Consider the following 18,718-nt stretch of genomic DNA (forward strand, 5'->3'; position numbering starts at 1 on the left):
CACCGGCAACGTCTCTCCCTGTCTCGCCTCCAGCTGACGAGCGCTGCAACCTTTTCTGTCGCTCCAACGAGACGGGCGCTTTGGTTTCCATGAAGAGGGCGGCACACGACGGGACGCTCTGCAGCTACAACGACGCCTACAGCATTTGTGTGCGAGGAGAGTGCGAGGTTTTTATCTCATTTACTCCATTCCATTCCATTATCTGCACTGCTTATCCTCAGTAGGGTCGCGGGGGTGTTGGAGCCCATCCCAGCTATCCTCAGGCAGTGGGCAGGGGACACCCTGAACAGGGCTCACAGAGACAGACAACCATTGAGATGCTCACTTATACCTAGGGACAATTTGGAGTCACCAATTCATCTGCCATGCATGATTTTTGGAATGTGGGAGGAAACCGGAGTGGCCGGAGGAAAGCCACGCAGCCACTGGGAGAACATGCAAACTCTGCACAGGAAGGATGGTAGCTGGATTTGAACCCATGACCTCAGAACTGTACTTCAGATGTACTAACACTTAGCTGATCATATTTATTCATTTTATTAATATTATCAACCCAAAAACGTTTCATTTTTTATATTTTGTACCATTTTGCTACGTTTTGAAGACAGCAGTTACTTTTTTTTCTATTTCGCCATTCAAGAGAAATTAGTCCAACATTATTCATTTAACATAACAGGAGCAAAACCTGAGGTTTGATAGTCATTTTATTAAATATTTATAACATACTGATAATAGTATAGTCCTCATTTTATAAAGTTATCATAGAAAAACGCCAACGTTCTCTTTCTGTATCATCTGTATTAATATCAGGTCCTTAAAGTTTCATTTAATCCTTGAGAAAAGATTACAAGCGAATGCAATTTGGTCGATTACTGCGCAACCACCAATCACAACAACACAAAAAGACACATCTGTGTTGCAATCTGGCACTATTTTCTACAGTGTGGTTGCCCTGTTGCTGTACTCTAGGAATTTAGTGTTCACGTTTTACACCACACAGCCCTCTCTCCCGTTTTCTTTTGGTGCAGTAGTAAATATGTCCTTGTTTTTGTAATCGCCATCTTGAATGGTCACGTTATCCGAAAACACGTGATATAAACCAGAGGGCTGCAGTTTTCTGTACCACGGACTGGTTTTGTTTCTTACAATATTCCCACGGCACGGCCCAATACTAAAAAAAATTAATGCTAACAATAACATTAATGATAAAAGTAATAATAAGTCTAAATCTATTGTGTAATCACCTGGCCTCTAAGGTTCTATATAACATATGAAAAGGCACTACATTTCATCTCATCATCACATAAATTTTTACTCACTCTACCGTGTTGTATAATGCCGCTTTGGCTGAACTCTTTCCCATAATGCTTCATTTGTCACAGACCAGAAACGGACACAGGACCCAATAGCGCTCGTTTTCTCAGTTTTAATGGATAAAGAGGGAGAGTAAGGCTAGCTTCCACGATCCGATGGCTGACGGACAAAAGGAGCGAGCGGTGCGGAAGTAGTACTTCCGTGTCTGGCGAGGAGGATCGGAGACAGGCGGGAATAGCAAGTTGTTGGCTGGGACTGAAGATCAATGGCGGTGTCGAGTTCATAAGCGAGGTCGGTAGCAGGAGGCAGGTAGGTCACGGGGTGAAACAGGTCAGGTAACACGCAGGCAGAACGGGGCGAAGTCAGGTCCGGAAACAGGTTGTCAACAAAGATCAGGCAAAAAGAAAACAGGGCAGGAACGGAGTCGGACGAAAAGGCTTACTGAGCTGGAGGCAACAGTTCGCATAACGATCTGATGGCTTCTTCTTGGAAGCCGGGGGTTTAAAAAGAGAGTATCAGCCAATCAGCTGTCCGGGCTGTTAGCGCCAATTAAGCCGTCGCAACTGCGCTCAATCTGCAATCATGACATCATTATCTAATCAGGTCCATTCTGTAGTCCTGAGTTCATATTTCATTCAATTCTGATCTCTTTTCTCATCCCGACTTCCTTAGCACGTGGGCTGCGACGGTGAGATCGCATCGGACCGTCAGGAGGACCGCTGCGGGGTGTGTGGTGGAGATCACTCCAGCTGTCGTGTGGTTAAAGGGAACTTCAGCCGCAGCGCCAATAAAACAGGTGCCTCCATGACCGACCACCCGGCAGCCCAAAAAGATAATTGGCTGAAATCCGATTTCTTGGAGCGCCGCAGAAAGTCGGCGCCCTTTGTCTTAACGGCTTGTGGGCTGTGGGCCAGGTTACCTGAAGATCTTGGAGATTCCTAAAGGGGCGCGACACCTCCTGGTGCAGGAATTCAGGAGGACGCCTCACGTCCTCGGTAAGGACCCTCCCTTCCGATCTTATTTTGATACCACCGATGCTCATCTCACTCTTCTTTTTGGGTTTTGTAGCGTTGAAGAACCAGGAGAGCGGTCAGCTTTTCCTGAACGGAGAAGATTCCGAGGCGGTGTCGCGCGAGCTGGTAGAAATGGGTGTAGCCTGGCAGTATACCCACAACGAGGAGCAGGAGGTGTTGCAGACCGAGGGGCCGCTCAAATACGCCGTGGTCCTCATGGTGAACAGTCACGCATCTTAAAAACATTACATACAGGACTGGTTCAGAAAAAAATGGAATATTGTCAAAAATTCATTATTTTCGGTAATATATCAGATTTTCCCCACTATAAGGCGCACCGCACTATAGAGCGCACCGCACTATGAGGTGCAACCCCCAAAAAATATTTTGTCTTATATTTTTCATACATAAGGCGGATGAAATTGAGACCACAGTAAGAGCTACTGTCTAAAACCGTTGGGCTCTTTATACACTTCAGGGGTCTCCAACCTTTATCAAGCTGAGAGCTACTTTTCATTACCAATTTCTGCAAAGGTCCTGTTTGATATGCATTTCTGAAAGAATAACTTATCATTTTTTTACTAAGTTAATTTTGGAAGTAGGGTTAAATAAACTCAATAAAAAAATTATTTTACTAGAATATAACAATGACCCAGTACTGATGAGCTTTTTTCAGAACAGGTCCACGTGCACCTTTAGCTGTTCTTAGGGGACACCCTGGTGCCTGTGGGGACCAAGTTGGAGAGCCCTGGTATGGTGTATTAATACAGGGGTGTCCAAACCTTTCAGAAAGCGGGGCCAGTTTTTGCTCGCTGAAAATGTGTGAGGGCCAACTATTCAGCCTGGCATTCTTTGAGCAGTCATTAATCAATTCACCCTTCGTGAAATGTTTGCAGTGTTTGGCGATCAGCAACGTGATCTCATAGCTCGCCTTAGTAGAATTTTCATTCGACTTGTAGGGTCTCGTGTAAAAGCGCTGCTGTGCCATTAAAACAGCTTCTAGTTGCTTCACCTTTTCACAGCGTTCGTTCCAGTTAGCTTGTCGGAGTCAGCGCGTTTTGTCTGGCTCTGCCTCTTGATATTATATTCTTCAAAATGAACCACAGTCTCTTGGCAAATTTGGCAGACACCGTTGTTTTGAATTTCGGTGAAAACAATACTCTAATTTCCACCTCTCCTGGAAGCGCCGGTCCTCACAGTCAACTATCCTTTTTTTTATTTCCGGTCACCATGTCAGAAATGGGGTAGGCCAAAATCATCACAGAAAGCCCAGGCCAGGTGGCCGAAGGCTACTGCCCTCATCTGGTGAAATGGTGAATTTTTGGGGGGGTACAAGCCAAAAGTCACCCAATTTAATATGCATTTCTAAAATAACAACTTATTACATTATTACTATGTTGTTACTATGTTATCTGGCCTTAAAAGAGAGGGGCACCACCAGACCGTACTTGCCCAAGATACACCACAGGAAGTGGCTAGCCGTCCAACTGTTGATAAACAAAGACGTGTCTTTATGACATCACCAGACACTCGAAGTATGTCATGGAGATCCCTAGAGGTCCAGTGTGTACACAGTGGAGTTAGGCTTATTATTATTTGTATTATTATTGTTATCGTTATTATTATTGTTATTATTGAGCTGGGCCGTAATCAACCCCTAACACATCTATCTCGTATAATGATTTCCACATATTAATTATAGGCAAATTTTCAATAGAATTTTGGAAGAATCTCTCACAATGACCCATTACTGTTGAGCTATTTTTATCTACTGAGGTGTTTTTAGGAGGCTATCTTTGAGGTGAACCCGGACCCCTTTTTTCTTATCACTTTTTATTTAGAACAGAAAATGGAAACCCAACTTAAAAGACCCATAGTAAATAGTGACAGGGATAAAAGATTAGAATTGTTAATTGGTTATCATTTGAAAAGTCATGAAAACTATTTATTTTTCCAAAAGTGCATTTTTAGCTACATGTTGCATCAGACAATTCTGATTTGGGTAAAAATGTGAACTTGGAAAAGATTAGGTAGATAGATAGATAGATAGATAGATAGATAGATAGCAGTGTTCTCGTTTGCCCGCGTCCCTTTGTCCTAGACGCATCATTTTTGCTGGGGACGCATTGGGTCAAATCAACGTGCGTCCCCGGGACGCCACTTTTTTGACACAAAATTGTCATTATTACCCGATTACTTTTCTTTTTTTTCAACAAAGATTTACCGCACTCCAAACTTTTCGTCAGGCAGATCCGCCATTGTTGTTTTGGTCTCTCGGTTTGAGTTTTCGTCCGCACGCCGATCTCGGCAAAGGATTACGTCATTGTTGTGGTGGTTGTCATCGAGGAAAGGTGAAAATCAACACAAAATTGGTAATTTCTTCAGTGTCAGTAATAAGTCGAAACATAATGCAGAAAGTGATAACAACGGCAATAATTCTGGCACGAAAAAAACGGCGGAGAAATTCTTCGGAAAATCGCGGAGGCAAGGAAAACACGTGTGTTGAAGCGAACGATTCGACAAAAGAATATAGATTAATATAATTATTTAAGCAATATTATTTTGTATAATGTAAAATATTGTTGTGAACTGAAAAATCTTGAAGTGATAACTGATTTGTATTACCAATAAACTGTGATGATTAAAACTGAATGAATATATAGATTTATATTATATATTTGTCGCCGATTTACAATTTCAACTTCGATAACACTAAATTTTGGGGACCCATAGGTCTCTGTTGGGACCCCTAGATTTTTGAGCATGCGAGTCCCCGGGACCCATCACTTTTCACAGGTAAAATGAACACTGAGATAAATAGATAGAAAGATAGATAGATAGGTAGGTAGGTAGGTAGGTAGGTAGGTAGGTAGGTAGGTAGGTAGGTAGGTAGGTAGGTAGGTAGGTAGGTAGGTAGGTAGGTAGGTAGGCAAATACAATGACACAAAAACAAGTGTGACTCGTCTGGACCTAAATCTGAAACATGACCCTGTCAGCTCCGTTCCTACGGCGACGCCAAGGTGACAGTGTCCTACAAGTTTGTGATCCAGGACCACCTTCGCTCTTCTCTGGAGTCCAACCTGGTGCAGGAGGACGCCATCTTTTACGAATGGGCGCTCCACAAGTGGTCCGTGTGCTCCAAGTCATGCGGAGGAGGTACGGTGTTGTTTAAATCACCGTGGAAACCAACGCTGATTCACTTTTGCTCTTTTGGTTGACAGGGAAGCAGTACACCCGCTTTGGATGCCGACGGAGGGCCGACGGGGTCATGGTTGAGAAGACCTTCTGCGCCAGCATCAGCAAACCCAGAGCCATCACGAGGAACTGTAACCCCGAAGTCTGCAGCCCGCCACGGTAACTGCCAACTGTTGTCGCATCAAAACTGCCAGAATAATTGCCGCTGTATCATCATATACGTCCATGGATGATGGTCGTCACGGCAACACTCCACTGTGCAAATGGTTGCTACTGTATCATCACCAGGGTTAGGTAGGGTTACTTTAACTGGATTACTTTCAATGACTTTTGGATTACTCCAATACCAAATATGCTATTAAAAGACAAAAGAAACTAATTATGAATAAAATGATCACTCACAACACGTGGTAAGCTTTCTGTCCTGGCTTTGATCTCCGGCAAAACTTACATAAAATGCAAGAGAAACAAAATGAAAATAAATCCAAACAGCTTGCCAACATCATTTTTGCCGTTCCATGTATTCCGTTACTCCCCAAGCCTGCACAAAATTTAGTCATTTTATTCATATTAGTTTCTTTTGTCTTTTATTAGCATATTTGGTATTGGAGTAATCCAAAAGTAATTGAAAGTAATCAAGTTAAAGTAACCCTACCCAACCCTGATCATCACATACTTACACCCGCAGTCAATGTTCCCTCTAAGCTGCGTGTGTGCGCAATTGCGCACTGCTCGCTCATTCTCAGCGCACAAGAAAATCTAGCCAGCTCACAAAAATCAGGGCTCCAAATTGCTAATTAAAAAGCGAATTAAGTCAAAGTTACAGTGCATGAAGGTAAAAATACACGGGTTCCCCTGACGCTGTGTTCTAAATATGGTATTTTGAAGTCAATGTCGAAGTAGAACAAAGTTGAGTAAAGTCAGTAGAGTTTTTCGAGGACCGGCTTCTTCGGCTCAGCTCACTAAAAAGAACCGGCTCTTTCGGGTCCCAAAAGGCTCTTTAGGTTGTTTTTGCTTCTTTAATCTCTACACGACCAAATATTATGTAAAATTGTGAACAAAATGACTTAAAGGAAGGGGGGAAAAAAGAAAAAAATACCAAAATGAAAAAGTAGTGAAAAGCTGAGAAAAAAAACTAAACAAAAGGAGAGAGAAAGAGAAAAGCAGGAAAATTTCAGAAAAAAGCCATAAGAAAAGAAAATAGTAAATAAAGGGAAAAAGGTAATAAAGAACAAAAAAGCAAGAAAAAGGTAACAGCTAAGAAAAAATAAACACAATGAGATTTTTTTTAAAAGGAATTTAAAAAAAGGGAAAAAAAAACAGGGAAAAAGAGGAAAAGGTTTGTGTTGCATTCAAATAATTTCCAATTATATCAAGTGAATCTTGTTGCCAACATTGTACTTCCACTAAAAAATGTGATTAAATACAGTTGTGTATCGTGCAACCGACGAAATAAGCCCCAAAAATGTTAGTATTATGCGACAAAAGTTACCAGGAATAAAAGAAATGTAAATCTTGTGAAAGAATTGTAAAAACAAATGACGTTTGTAGGCCCTGCAACCTTTGCAATTGTCCATTAGTCAATTCATTCAAAAGAGAAAAATAATTTTGCATTGCCGGAAACTCAGCAAAATGTAACATGATGTCAAGTTTTGGACATGTTTGATAATGAATTAGTTGCCACACTTGGGGTTGCTGTTGCTCACTGTTGTTTCAAGCGTTGCTCACCGACTTTGTGTGAACGCTCAGACCCGTAAGGAAATTTACAGGGAACATTGCCCGCAGTAGAGAGTTGTCATGACAACGTTCAACTGTGCAAATAGGGACCACTGTATTATCACATACTTACACTTATGGCCGTAGGCTATCGTGGCAGCACTGTGCCAGTTGCCAGTGTATCATTAAACACACCGAAAGGCAAACGATTGTTACTGTCATGAACCGGAACAGGACGAGAACCCAAATGCGTGACGTTTCTCACACAAGCCTTTTATTTTACGGGAAATGGGGAGTCATGCACGTTAAGCAGCAGTCTGGCGTGGAATGACCCGATTGATATCGAAACAGGATATCGAAATTAAACAGGACAAACTAGACGGGAAAGACAATTGAAGAGAATAATAAAAAGGACAAAACTAGACGGGAACGATACCGGACAGGAAATGCAGGCAGGAAAACAGACAGAGTCAAAACACACGTCTTGCGGGGCAGAGGTTCGTTGACGGATTGACAAAGGGAGAGTGAGAGTGAGAGCACTGAGCTTAAATGGAAGGAAAGCCAATCTGTCAACGAGCTGCTGCGGGCGCCACATTGGCGGGGCCAATTGGGCGCCATGGCTACCGTGACAGGTACGGCAACACTCGACTCTGAAAATTGTCCCCCACTGTATCATCCCATATTTACACCTATGGCTGAGGGTTGTCATGGCAACACTGTGCAAGCTGCCAGTGTTTCATCACACACAGCCCAGGCCAATGATTGTTACGACAATACTTGACCTTGCAAATGGTTAACATTGTATCATGACATTGTTGGGAATAAATATCATAATGTACCGTTTACCAAATTGTTCGAATTAGTTATCTGACTCCATTAACCAAACCAAATCTGCATTCACCCAACAATTTATGCGCGCTCATTCCTTGATCGAAAAGATGAACAAGAAAGCCGTCATTTTTACACGGAGGCAGATTTAATTTCATTAACAATTTAACTAAGTGTACTCCATCGAAAACGGACGAATTAGTGTCGTTAGAGTCTCTGGGAAGTCTTCTTCTGAAGTCCTTTAGCTCTCTCCTTATTGGCCCACGTTTCCCCGCAAGATGGTGTGCCGGCTCCACCCATGGGCGTGCCAAGGAAGCCCGACGTGGGCTCCACCACCTCGCCGCGATGTCTGGAATGTTCAAAACAACACCGAGCGTTTCTACGTCATCAGGGCCCTTCTTATCAGCCCTGCGTCCCGTTCCCGCCGTTCCTGTAAACAACATTTTCTACTAGGGTGCCCTGACCTCGCACCACAACCCAGCCAGTGAATATCTTTTGCATTAAATGTCATTTGTATTCGATCGTATAAAATCCTTTATAGTCAAATGTATAAAATCCTTCAACATACATCCACAACTGATGGTCGTCACGGCAACACTCAACTGTTCAAATGGTTACCACTGTATCATTACCTACTTACCATCAAACGGTTGCCATAGCAAAACTTGACTGTATCAATGGTTACCACTGAATCATTGCATACTTACACACAAGGCCAAGAGTTGTCACGGCAACACTCAACTGTTCAAATGGTTACCACTGTATCATTACCTACTTACCATCAAACGGTTGCCATAGCAAAATCAGATTGTCTCCCAGTCGTCATGGTAACAGTCGATTTATCATCTTTGCTGTACGGCACAACTGTCGGCCTGCGATCGTCTCAGTAACAAACAAGTGTGCCATCGTATCGTCATGGTAACACTTTTCAAGCGTCATAATACTGAATATTCCTTGCAAACAGTTGGATGACCGGCAACTGGGAGGCCTGCAGCGCCTCCTGTGGCCAAAGCGGGTGGCAGCGTCGCTGGGTGGGCTGCCAGCTGGTCTCCGTCGGAGGCCGGCGCCTCTCCGTCAACAGCGACCTGTGCCGGGACCGCCGGCCCGAAGCCAAACAGCCCTGCAACCGCTTCCTGTGTCCGCCGGTTTGGCGAACTGGGCCCTGGACGCCGGTAACAAAAATAGGCGGGCCCTTAATGACGCTGGCAAGTTCACAGTTGGATTTTGCTTGACAGTGTTCTGTAACCTGCGGCAATGGCACACAAGAACGTCAGGTGGCCTGCGTACGGCCCAGAGGGTCCTCTGGGAACTGCACCCTGGTCGCTCCTGTTGCTAACCGCACGTGTAGAGCGCCACCGTGTGATGGTAAGTGGCATGGCGTGGCACTACCTTGATTGTAAGGTTCTGTAACCAGAGTTGGGTAGCAAATAAACACCTCACGTTCCCTTCGCTTGGTCATACTTATGATTTACACTGTTTCTGCAGGATCCCGTTGCCGTGGCGACCGCGCAGCATTTTGTCGTATGGAGTCGCTCCGACGCAACTGCGAGAACCTCAGCTACAGGCAAATGTGTTGCAAGTCCTGCAGCAATTTCAGGTGACCCACAGCAGCCATCATATTTATACTCTGGAATTTTTATGGCTCTTTTTAGATAATGATGATGCTAACAGCTTGAAATTTGCATGTTTTTTTTAATAGTTTTTTATTTTTTCCAGCATTTTTTTGTTCTTGGTAATAATTATTAGCAATTGAATGCTAATAGCTGATATTGATTCATATTAGAGGTAAAATTGGGCCCAAAAAAATCCAGCCCGTGTCATGAACCAGAACAGGATCAGGACCCAAACGCGTGACGTTACTCACACAAGCCTTTTGTTTTACGCGAAATGGGGAGTCATGCACGTTAGGCAGCAGTCTGGCGTGGAATGATAGGAATCCAGAGCCCGACGAGATCGATACCAAATGCCCGAGTAGATATCGGACGGATGGGGTCAATACCGGACAGGACGGACAGACAGGAAAGAGAGTGATACAGGATATCGAAATAAAACAGGACAATCTAGACGGAAACGAAAACTGGAGAAAATAATAAACAGGACCAAAAATCGACAGGAACGAAACTGGAAACCGATATTAAACAGGACAAAAATAAACGGGAACAATACCGGACAGAAAATGCCAAGGTGAAACAGGACCGAGTTAAAACCCACGTCTTGCGGGGCAGCGGTTCGTTGACAGACCGACAAATGAAGAGTGAGAGCACTGAGCTTAAATAGAAGGAAAGCCAATCTGTGAATGAGCCGCAGCTGGCGCCACACGGGCGGGGGCCACTTGGGCGCCATGGCAACCGTGACAGCCCGACCTGACCCGCCCCACAGGTATTGAAGCCCGAACCAGCCCAAGCCCGATAAATTAAATTGAATCTTTATATTTTATTTTTGAGGTGGAGGAGGGCTTCTCTCCTGCTTACTTTTTTTTGATCGGCCATCCATTATAGTTCTTAGTTTGTCTTTTTTTTGTGGAGGATCCGCACGTGCGGTGGATTTCATCCCCCCTTTTGCGCAACGCAGCGTTCAGCATGGATGTGCGCCAAAAGGTGGGACGAGGGATGCTAGAAAAGGCCTGCTTCCAGTAGAGTCCAAACGCCAACCCAAATTCTCCTGCCCACTGCCTGATGGTTGCTGGGATGGGCTCCAGCACCCCCGCGACCCTACTTAGGCTAAGTGGTGCAGCTAATGAGATGAGATTAGATTAGTGTACCATAAAATGCCTTCAAGAGTTGAACTCGTACATGCTCACAGTGTTGTTTTTGTGTGTTTTTTAAGCATATCCTCAACAACCACCGCCACCACCATAGGAACGACATTGCAACCCAGCTCCACCCCCACCGGCGCTCAGTGGACACTGACTCGACCCCTGAGGACCACCGACTTTATTTATGTGGATTACGGTGACGACGACGAGCATCCGACGACCCGGATCGCTGCCGACATTCTCAGCCCTACGCCAGTATCGCCGTATACTCACACGGAAGCCCCACCTACTTTTACGATAGCAACGGAGGTTGCCACGGTAACCAACACCCGTCCAATAACGCCGACATCCGGTGAGGTCGTCATCACCACCGTGCGGAGTCGAGCCGCTGCCGCCGCCGCGGCCGCCGCGGCCGGACACTCGTCCTCCTTTCCACCGACGTCCATGAAGACGGAGAAGGACTCGGGAGCCGATGTGTCCTACAGGATCGTGGGAGTGGAAGCAGACGAGACCAGGGGCCCTCAGAGCCACTTTGTGCCCCGGTTGGTTGCCGCCCGGGAGAGGACACAAAACAGACGCGTAGAGCGACTGGTGAACGAGAAGATGCGGAGAACCGGGCGGCGTCGAAAACATGGCGCCTTGTAGGACAAGTTTCTGGCGTTTTTCAGTTTGGAGAGTCATCTGCGTCATGATTGTTTGTTGGAGTCCAATAAAGTTTGATCAAGGCTTCCTGCTCATGAGGATTTCATTTTAATTATTACTTACTGGGGGCAGCACGGCGGGGCAGTAGTTAGCGTGTGTGCGGCACAGTTCTGAGGTCATGGGTTCAAATCCAGCTACCAACCTTCCTGTGCGGAGTTTGCATGTTTCCTCCGGGCACTCCGGTTTCCTCCCACATTTCAAAAACATGCATGTCAGGTTAATTGGACGGTCCAAATTGTCCCTAGGTGTGAATGAGCTAGTGACTTGTCAGTCTCTGTGTGCCCTGCGACTGGCTGGCAACCAGTTCAGGGTGTCCCCTGCCCACTGCCCGTAGATAGCTGGGATGGGCTCCAGCGACCCCGCGACCCTACTAAGGATAAGCGGCGATATTACTTACTGGGACATTAGAACTAGAATTGGATTTATTGACAATGAACATTGTTTATTGCAGCAATGTCAGAACCAGAACGAAGACAGAACCCACTTGCGTGCGTTTCTCTTAGTTTTATTAGGAAGAAGGGAAAGGGTAGTATACACGATCCGTAGATCGTTTTGCTCAGACGCGGAAGTGGTATTTCCATGGCGAGCGATGGCGGTGTCGAGAGCGAGTAAAAACAGATCGGTAGCCGGGACGGGGGAGCAAAAACGTAGTCAAGTTCAGAAAATGGGTCAGAGCCGGGAATCAAACAGGAATCAGAACAGGAGAGGGTCAGGATCGGAAGGCTTGCCTAGCTTAGTTGAGGTTTGCAGACGGACTGACAACCGGTGACAGGAAGACAGGGGGTTTAAATAGTGACAGGGAGCCAATCGGCGCCCGAGGCAGTTGGCGCCAAAGTAGCAGGCTCAGGTGCCTCGCATCAGTAATCATGACAAGAAAGTTTGATCACATTACCCCCATTTTAGCTAACCTGCATTGGCTTCCTGTTAGCATAAGATGTGATTTTAAAGTTCTGGTGGTATTATACAAAATATTGCATGGACTTTCTCTCTCATATCTTTCAGATTTGATTCCCCCATGTTTTTGCTCGGAGTCTTCATTCGGAAAATGCTGATCTAATAGTGATCCCAAGAGCCAAGAAGAAATCCACAGGTTCGAGAGTGTTCTCCATTGGGGCCCTGGTGCTGTAGAATGCTCCGCCCTCTGAGATTTAATGGAAGGGGGATTAAATCATGTGTGGCCTCTTCTCAAGGTTTCCTAATATCCTTATGCTGAGTTTTTGAGGGGAAAGAAAGAGAGAGAATAAACGAAATCCAAAGAGAGGTATAAAGGGAGAAGGGGAGAAAAGAGAAGGGGCGAATGAGAAAAGGGGAGAAAGAGAGAAGGGGGAAGCAAGAGAGGGAGAAGAGAGAGAGAAAGGGTAAAAAAGGAGACCAATAGAAGGTAAAAGGCACAGAGAGAAAGAGACAAAGAGGAACAAAGAAAGAGAAAAAGAGAGACAGAAAGAGAGAGAGAGAGAGAGAGAGAGAAAGAAAGAAATACAAGTACAGCGTTTGTCAGAGGCACCTGTCTTTGGCAACATCAAGTGAATATAGTTCAACCTGCAGCTCGTTTTTCTCTTGCGCTTCTCTAAGCATTGTCTCGCGGGCCGGATTCAATCCTTTAGCAGGACTGATCTGGCCCGCGGGCTGCCTGTTTGACACCCCTGGTCTATGGTGCTCACGATCCTCCCCTGTTGTGCGTAACTCACATTTTGATTGAAACCTCTGACCCCCTAAAAACACTCATGAACGATAAACTTGTGTCACGCAGAGAGAATCCTGACATCCAAAACGTGGGGAAAAATTTATCATTTGTAAAGCTTGTTCATAGATAAAATTCTATTCCCGATTTGTACAACTGCAAACGTGTTTTGGGTTTGTCTTCAGAACACAAATCGGGTTAAATTATCAATTTTATACTTTTCAGATCAAGATCAGGGAAAAATAATTCAAAACATCAGACAACACATCGGGTTGAATTATCAATTATAACCGTTTTTTCAGGGAAAAATAATTCAAAACATCAGACAACAAATCGGGTTAAATTATCAATTATAACCTTTTAGATCAAGACCAGGGGGAAAATAATCTAAAACATACGTCATCACGTAAACAAGATGGCCGCCGCCGTAGTCCGAGGTCTGGGCTCCACTTTGGCCAAAAACCTCCGTGAAATCCGTTTCCACGTCTGCCAAACGTCCGCCGCCAGCAAGGGGGCCAGGTGAGCACCCGAATGTCCCGCTTGGGACGTTAGCGCGGGGACATAATGTCCGATATTCCGCTGTCCTCTGCGACCTGCTAGTTGTTTAGCAGCTAGCTGTTGCTAAACGCTAACCTCAAAGTCGACCGAACCGCGACAGAAATGACCTATTTATGGTCCTTCTCACAATTGGAAAACCTACAAAACTACATATTTATCTCGAATTAATCGTGACAAGTCGTGGTTTACTTTATTAAACCGACAATACTAAACTATCCGACATTTCTTGTGTAAATATTGTGTAAATTATAACTATAATCTTATCCTCCTTGTTTTATAACCTTATCTTCTCTGTTCCTTTATCTTCTTGGCTTTTTTACCTTAATGTGTGAAACTGGAGTGTCATGCCCAATTTCGTTGTCGCAATATGTTAACTGATTTTGTAACAATGACAATAAAAGTATATTCTATTCTATTCTATAAATGTACGTGTTATTCCAAAAAGATTATTCATTAAGAATAGAATAGGATATACCTTTACTGTCATAGTTACAAAATGGGTTGAACATATTGTGACAACGAAATTGGACGTGGCACTCCAGTTTCACATTTAAAAGGAGGATAAAAGAAAACAAAGAAGATAAAGGAACAAAGAATATAAGGTTATAATTTACACAATATTTACACAAGAAATGTGGGCGTGTAGGATGTTACATACAGTAATTTTGCGGCTATTGGGTTTGTATGGTACCATATCTACACTTTTAATTGGGTTGTGTATATTGGGTTATCTTTAGGTATTGGGTTTTTGTCCATATATATATTGTAGATCATGTGAACAAATGACTAGATGCCCTAAACCAGGGGTGTCAAACTCGTTTTAGCTGGGGGCCACAAATTCTTTAAAAAAAATCTCACGGGGGTCGGACTAGTAAGTTTAAGAAAAAGAGAGGGGGGAAAAAAGACGGAAAGAGAGGTAGTGAAAGAGAGAGTGATAAACAGATAGGGAGAACAAGGGAGACAGAGTAACAGTGAGAGAAAAAGAGAGAGCAGAATAGAGATACGAATGGAGAAGAAGGGGGAAATGAATATAGAGAGAAAAAGGAAGTGAAAAAAAGAGACAGATAAAATGAATAAGAGAATTGAAACGACAGAAAGAAAAAGAGTCAGCAGGAGAAAAAGAGACAGTGAGAGAGAAAGGGTCGAAAAAGGGAAAGAAAGAGGGTGAGAGAGTAAAATAGAAAGAATTAAAGTGTAAATTAGAGAAAGAAAATAGAGAGCAAGACAGAGAAAAAGAAAGAGTTGGAGAGTGAAAGAGAAATAAAGAAAAGAGAAAAAGAGAGAGAAATAGAGAGTGAACAGGAGAAAGAAAAAGTGTCGCGGCACAGTGGTTGAAAATCACTGGTTTAATCCATATATCACAATTTGTTATGTATTATTAGGAATAACTTCAAAAGGGAAAATAAAGCGAAAATAGCACTTAATTGTTAACACTGAAAAACATAGAGAACATAAATTGAAATGTTGATTAATCTACAAAGAAAACTATTATATACTAAACAATTTCAACCTTTTTTATACTCAACAAATTCAAGGTCAACAGCACAAAATTCCTGAAAAAAATCATAATGACCAATCAGAAAAGAAAAATAGCATCTCGAAGGGAGCTGTCTCTCGATTGGTGGGTAGCCGGCTCCCACTTCCAAGCGGTGGCTCACAAAGCCGTTTCGTTCGCGAACATCATAAGTCGCTTATCGCATCGGCCGTCATTTGCCTTTTCTTTCAGCGAACTGGTAAATACTTTTTTCGTGAGTATTGCAAAATGAAATTGTCGTATCTAAACCCATGTTAACGTCTCCTGGACCCCAGATAAAATAAATAAAAACAAACTAGTATATAAAAAGTACTACTTGGCGTGTAATATACGTGCATGTGATCGAATAACATATTACATGCCAAGTAAAAATGACATTTTAGTTACCTTTAGTGTGATGTAACTTGAGCTGGTCAAGTTGAGTAGCTGGTGGATGCTGAGGAGGGGAATAGAGGGCGGATCAAAAATGGAACAAAAACGTTGCAAGGATTGTCATGCCCTTAGAGGATTCCCTGATTCTAAATAGTCCTGATAGTCAATTATGACCATGTGACTGGGTGACATTGATCTTTGTATTTCTTGATCATCACAAACCTTTGATACCATCCTTTGTTGGCTTCTTTCTTTTAGGGTTGCAACAACTAATCAGTAAAACCAATTTATTAAAAGCATTGGCAACTAATTATGTCATCAAACTTTAATATTTGAACAAAGAGGATATTAAAAGAAATCTGATTCATCGATGAATCAAAAGTTAATCGACAGATTCATCAATTGTAAAAATAATCGTTAGTTACAGAACTACTTTCACTGCTAGCCTTGGAATAAATATGGTACGATAAATACAGTATTGTATCGCCGACTCACCAACTCTTAATTAAGCACACGAGATCCTAAACTCAATGGAGAAAGTGAAAGGCATTGTGGGAAGTAGTTCAGCCAATAACATCTATATCCACTCAATGTCTTGACGCAAACTGATAGCAGACTGACATTTTATGTGACTTGGACCAATAGCAGACCGACGTTGTTGAAGGATTCTTTGTATTTCAGAGACTTTGTGGAGCAGCACTACGTGGACCTGAAGCGGGCTAACGCAGACTTCCCCATCCTGGTCCGAGAATGTTCCGGAGTGGAGGCCAAGATTTGGGCACGTTATGGTGAGTGGCAGAGAAAACGTCCTGGTTTTTGGGTCTTATGACAGGGTTGTCAAACATGCTTCCCATGGGCCGGATCAGGCCCGTCGAGGGTTTTAATCTGGCCCGCAAGACAACGCCAAGAGAAGTGTAAGAGAAAAATGAGCTGCAGTTTGAATTATGTCCACTGGATGTCGCCAAAGCCAGCCGCCACTCAAAAAGATACCCGAGCTGTATTTCTTTCCCTCTCTTTCTTTCTCTCTTTTTATTTTTCTCTATTTCCCCCTTTTTTCTTCCTGCATTTCTTTCACTAGCTTTTTTTTTATCTCTCTGTCCCTCTTTCTTCTCCCTTTGCTCCATTTCTTTTATTTTTATCTCACTCTCCTTCTTTCTTTTCCTTGTTGTCTGTCTCTCCCGTTTAAAATTTGTATTTCTCTTTGTTTCTATGTCTCTTTTTCCTCCTTTTTTAGCTTTGCACTTTTCATTTAGTTTCTCCTGTTTCTCTTCCTCCGCTGACTTTCTCTCTTTTTCTCATTCTCCAACCCTCTCTTCCCTCTTTCTCATTCCTATCTCCCTCTTTCTCTCTTTCACTTTCTTTGCCTCTCTTTCTTTTCTCTTTCACATTTTTGTCTTTGTCTCTCTCTCTCTCTCATTCGCTATTTTCTTTTTCCCCTTCTCTCTCTTTCTCCCTTTATCTCTCTCTCCCGCTCTATTTTTCTCTCCTTTATCTCTTTCATTCTATTGCTCTTTCTCTCTAGCTTTTTTCTCTCATTTAGTCTCTCTTTCTCTTGTTTTCTTTCTCTCACTCTTTCTCTCTTTTTCTCCTTATCTTTCTTTCTCTCTCACTCTTCCATTTTTCTCTTAGTCTTTTTCCATTTTTTTTCTCTTACTATTTCTCTTCATCCCTCTCTATTTCTTTCTCTTCTTCTCTCTCTTGCTCTCTTTCCATTGTTTTCTCTTTTCTCTCTCTTTCTCTCTCTCTTGTTCTCTTTTTTTATACTTTCCATGTCTCTCTTACTCTATTTTCCTCTCCATTATCTCTTTCATTCTCTCACTCTTTTTATTTCTCTTCCTCCTTTTTCTCTCTGTCTCTAGTTCTCTTGCTCTTTCTTGCTCTCTCTGTCACACTCTTTCTTTCTCTTTTTCTCTCTCTTTTTTCTCTTTCTCTTTTCCATTTTTCTCTTTCTTACTCTCTTTCCTTTTTTTTCTCTTTCTTACTTTTTATCTCTATCCCTCTCTATTTCTTTCTCTTTTTCCCTCTCACTCTCTTACCATTATTTTCTCTTTCTCTCCTTTTCTCTCTCTAACTCTCTATTTCTCTCTCTCTCTCTCTCTTTTATGCTTTCCCTGTCTCTCTGTTTCTCTCTATTTCTTTCTAAACTCGTCTGGCCTCTGCAAGAGTGCTCCTAGTACCATGCGGCCCCCGGGCAAGAATGAGTTTGACATCCCTCTCTTATGATATATCCATTGCAAGTGTCTCAACATGAGGCATGGAATCTTAGCATGTTGACGCCTTAACAAGATGTCATGGGCCAAAATTCCAGTCACTAAAAAAACGCATTGACGCTCTCTCCGGTGTTTGCATATTAACAGATCAGGGAAAGGAGAACAGCATTTCCCTGGACAACATGTCCGTTGAGCAGGTGGCCCAAAGTCTGCACACGTTGGTTCAGTCCAAGCCTTGACATCCCTTCAAAGACATTGACTCATCGTTTATTTATGTGAAAAAGAAAAAAAAATCTCGTTGTTGTTGTTTTCGATGTAAAACCGAATAAAAATCTGCTTCATTTCAAGGTGTTCAGTGCATTAAAGCAACCCCACGGACTCCGTTTTCACCAGCTGGACCTGGGCAACCTCGTGTAATGACTCACATGTCCCGAAGGGGGCAGCAGAGTCGCGACTAGTTTTTCCTGATTTGGATTTATTGACTGCGTCTAAGGTTTGAATATTGCTATTCTTACAGATTGAATGCTTCATATTTGAACAATCAACACTTTTTTTTAACATTTACGGGCACAGTACACAGTACTTTTTATTTAATATATGCTCGGAAATCTGAAATTGTATTTTTGATTGGGTTTTTCATCTTTTGAGATGTAAATATCACCGAAAATAGATGAATAAGCAAACATACTTATAAGGTGTTAATGTTGAAGACTATACGATTTATTTTTCCAATATTGAATGAAAAATTCAAAAGCATGTAGATACTGTGAACAATTTCACAAATGTTCACTATGCGGACCGGTCGGTAATCCAGCTCCCGCCAAACACACCTTCGTGAAT

General features: G+C 43.0%; 2 protein-coding genes across 2 annotated transcripts in view; both read left to right on the forward strand.

Annotated features, from left to right (window-relative positions):
• Positions 1 to 11,558, forward strand: part of LOC148349124 (A disintegrin and metalloproteinase with thrombospondin motifs 2-like) — a 48,225-nt gene extending 36,667 nt beyond the window's left edge. The window contains exons 15-24 of the mRNA XM_088321012.1: positions 34 to 167; positions 1,987 to 2,110; positions 2,229 to 2,309; positions 2,383 to 2,546; positions 5,324 to 5,483; positions 5,549 to 5,681; positions 9,031 to 9,238; positions 9,302 to 9,431; positions 9,552 to 9,663; positions 10,893 to 11,558. Coding sequence (XP_088177138.1) covers positions 34 to 167; positions 1,987 to 2,110; positions 2,229 to 2,309; positions 2,383 to 2,546; positions 5,324 to 5,483; positions 5,549 to 5,681; positions 9,031 to 9,238; positions 9,302 to 9,431; positions 9,552 to 9,663; positions 10,893 to 11,466 — 1,820 coding nt within the window. The 3' untranslated portion in view covers positions 11,467 to 11,558. The remainder of the gene's footprint in view (positions 1 to 33; positions 168 to 1,986; positions 2,111 to 2,228; positions 2,310 to 2,382; positions 2,547 to 5,323; positions 5,484 to 5,548; positions 5,682 to 9,030; positions 9,239 to 9,301; positions 9,432 to 9,551; positions 9,664 to 10,892) is intronic.
• A 2,016-nt stretch (positions 11,559 to 13,574) lies between these two features.
• Positions 13,575 to 18,225, forward strand: ndufa2 (NADH:ubiquinone oxidoreductase subunit A2). The gene is made up of 3 exons (XM_088321243.1): positions 13,575 to 13,723; positions 16,350 to 16,456; positions 18,026 to 18,225. The coding sequence occupies exons 1-3, from the start codon at positions 13,620 to 13,622 to the stop codon at positions 18,115 to 18,117; spliced, it is 303 nt and encodes a 100-aa protein (XP_088177369.1). The 5' UTR covers positions 13,575 to 13,619; the 3' UTR covers positions 18,118 to 18,225.
• The last annotated feature ends 493 nt before the right edge of the window (positions 18,226 to 18,718 follow it).

The sequence above is a fragment of the Urocampus carinirostris genome, chromosome 17, assembly GCF_059441175.1.
Source record: "Urocampus carinirostris isolate Australia breed hairy pipefish chromosome 17, RoL_Ucar_1.0, whole genome shotgun sequence".
Classification (NCBI taxonomy): Eukaryota; Metazoa; Chordata; class Actinopteri; order Syngnathiformes; family Syngnathidae; genus Urocampus; species Urocampus carinirostris.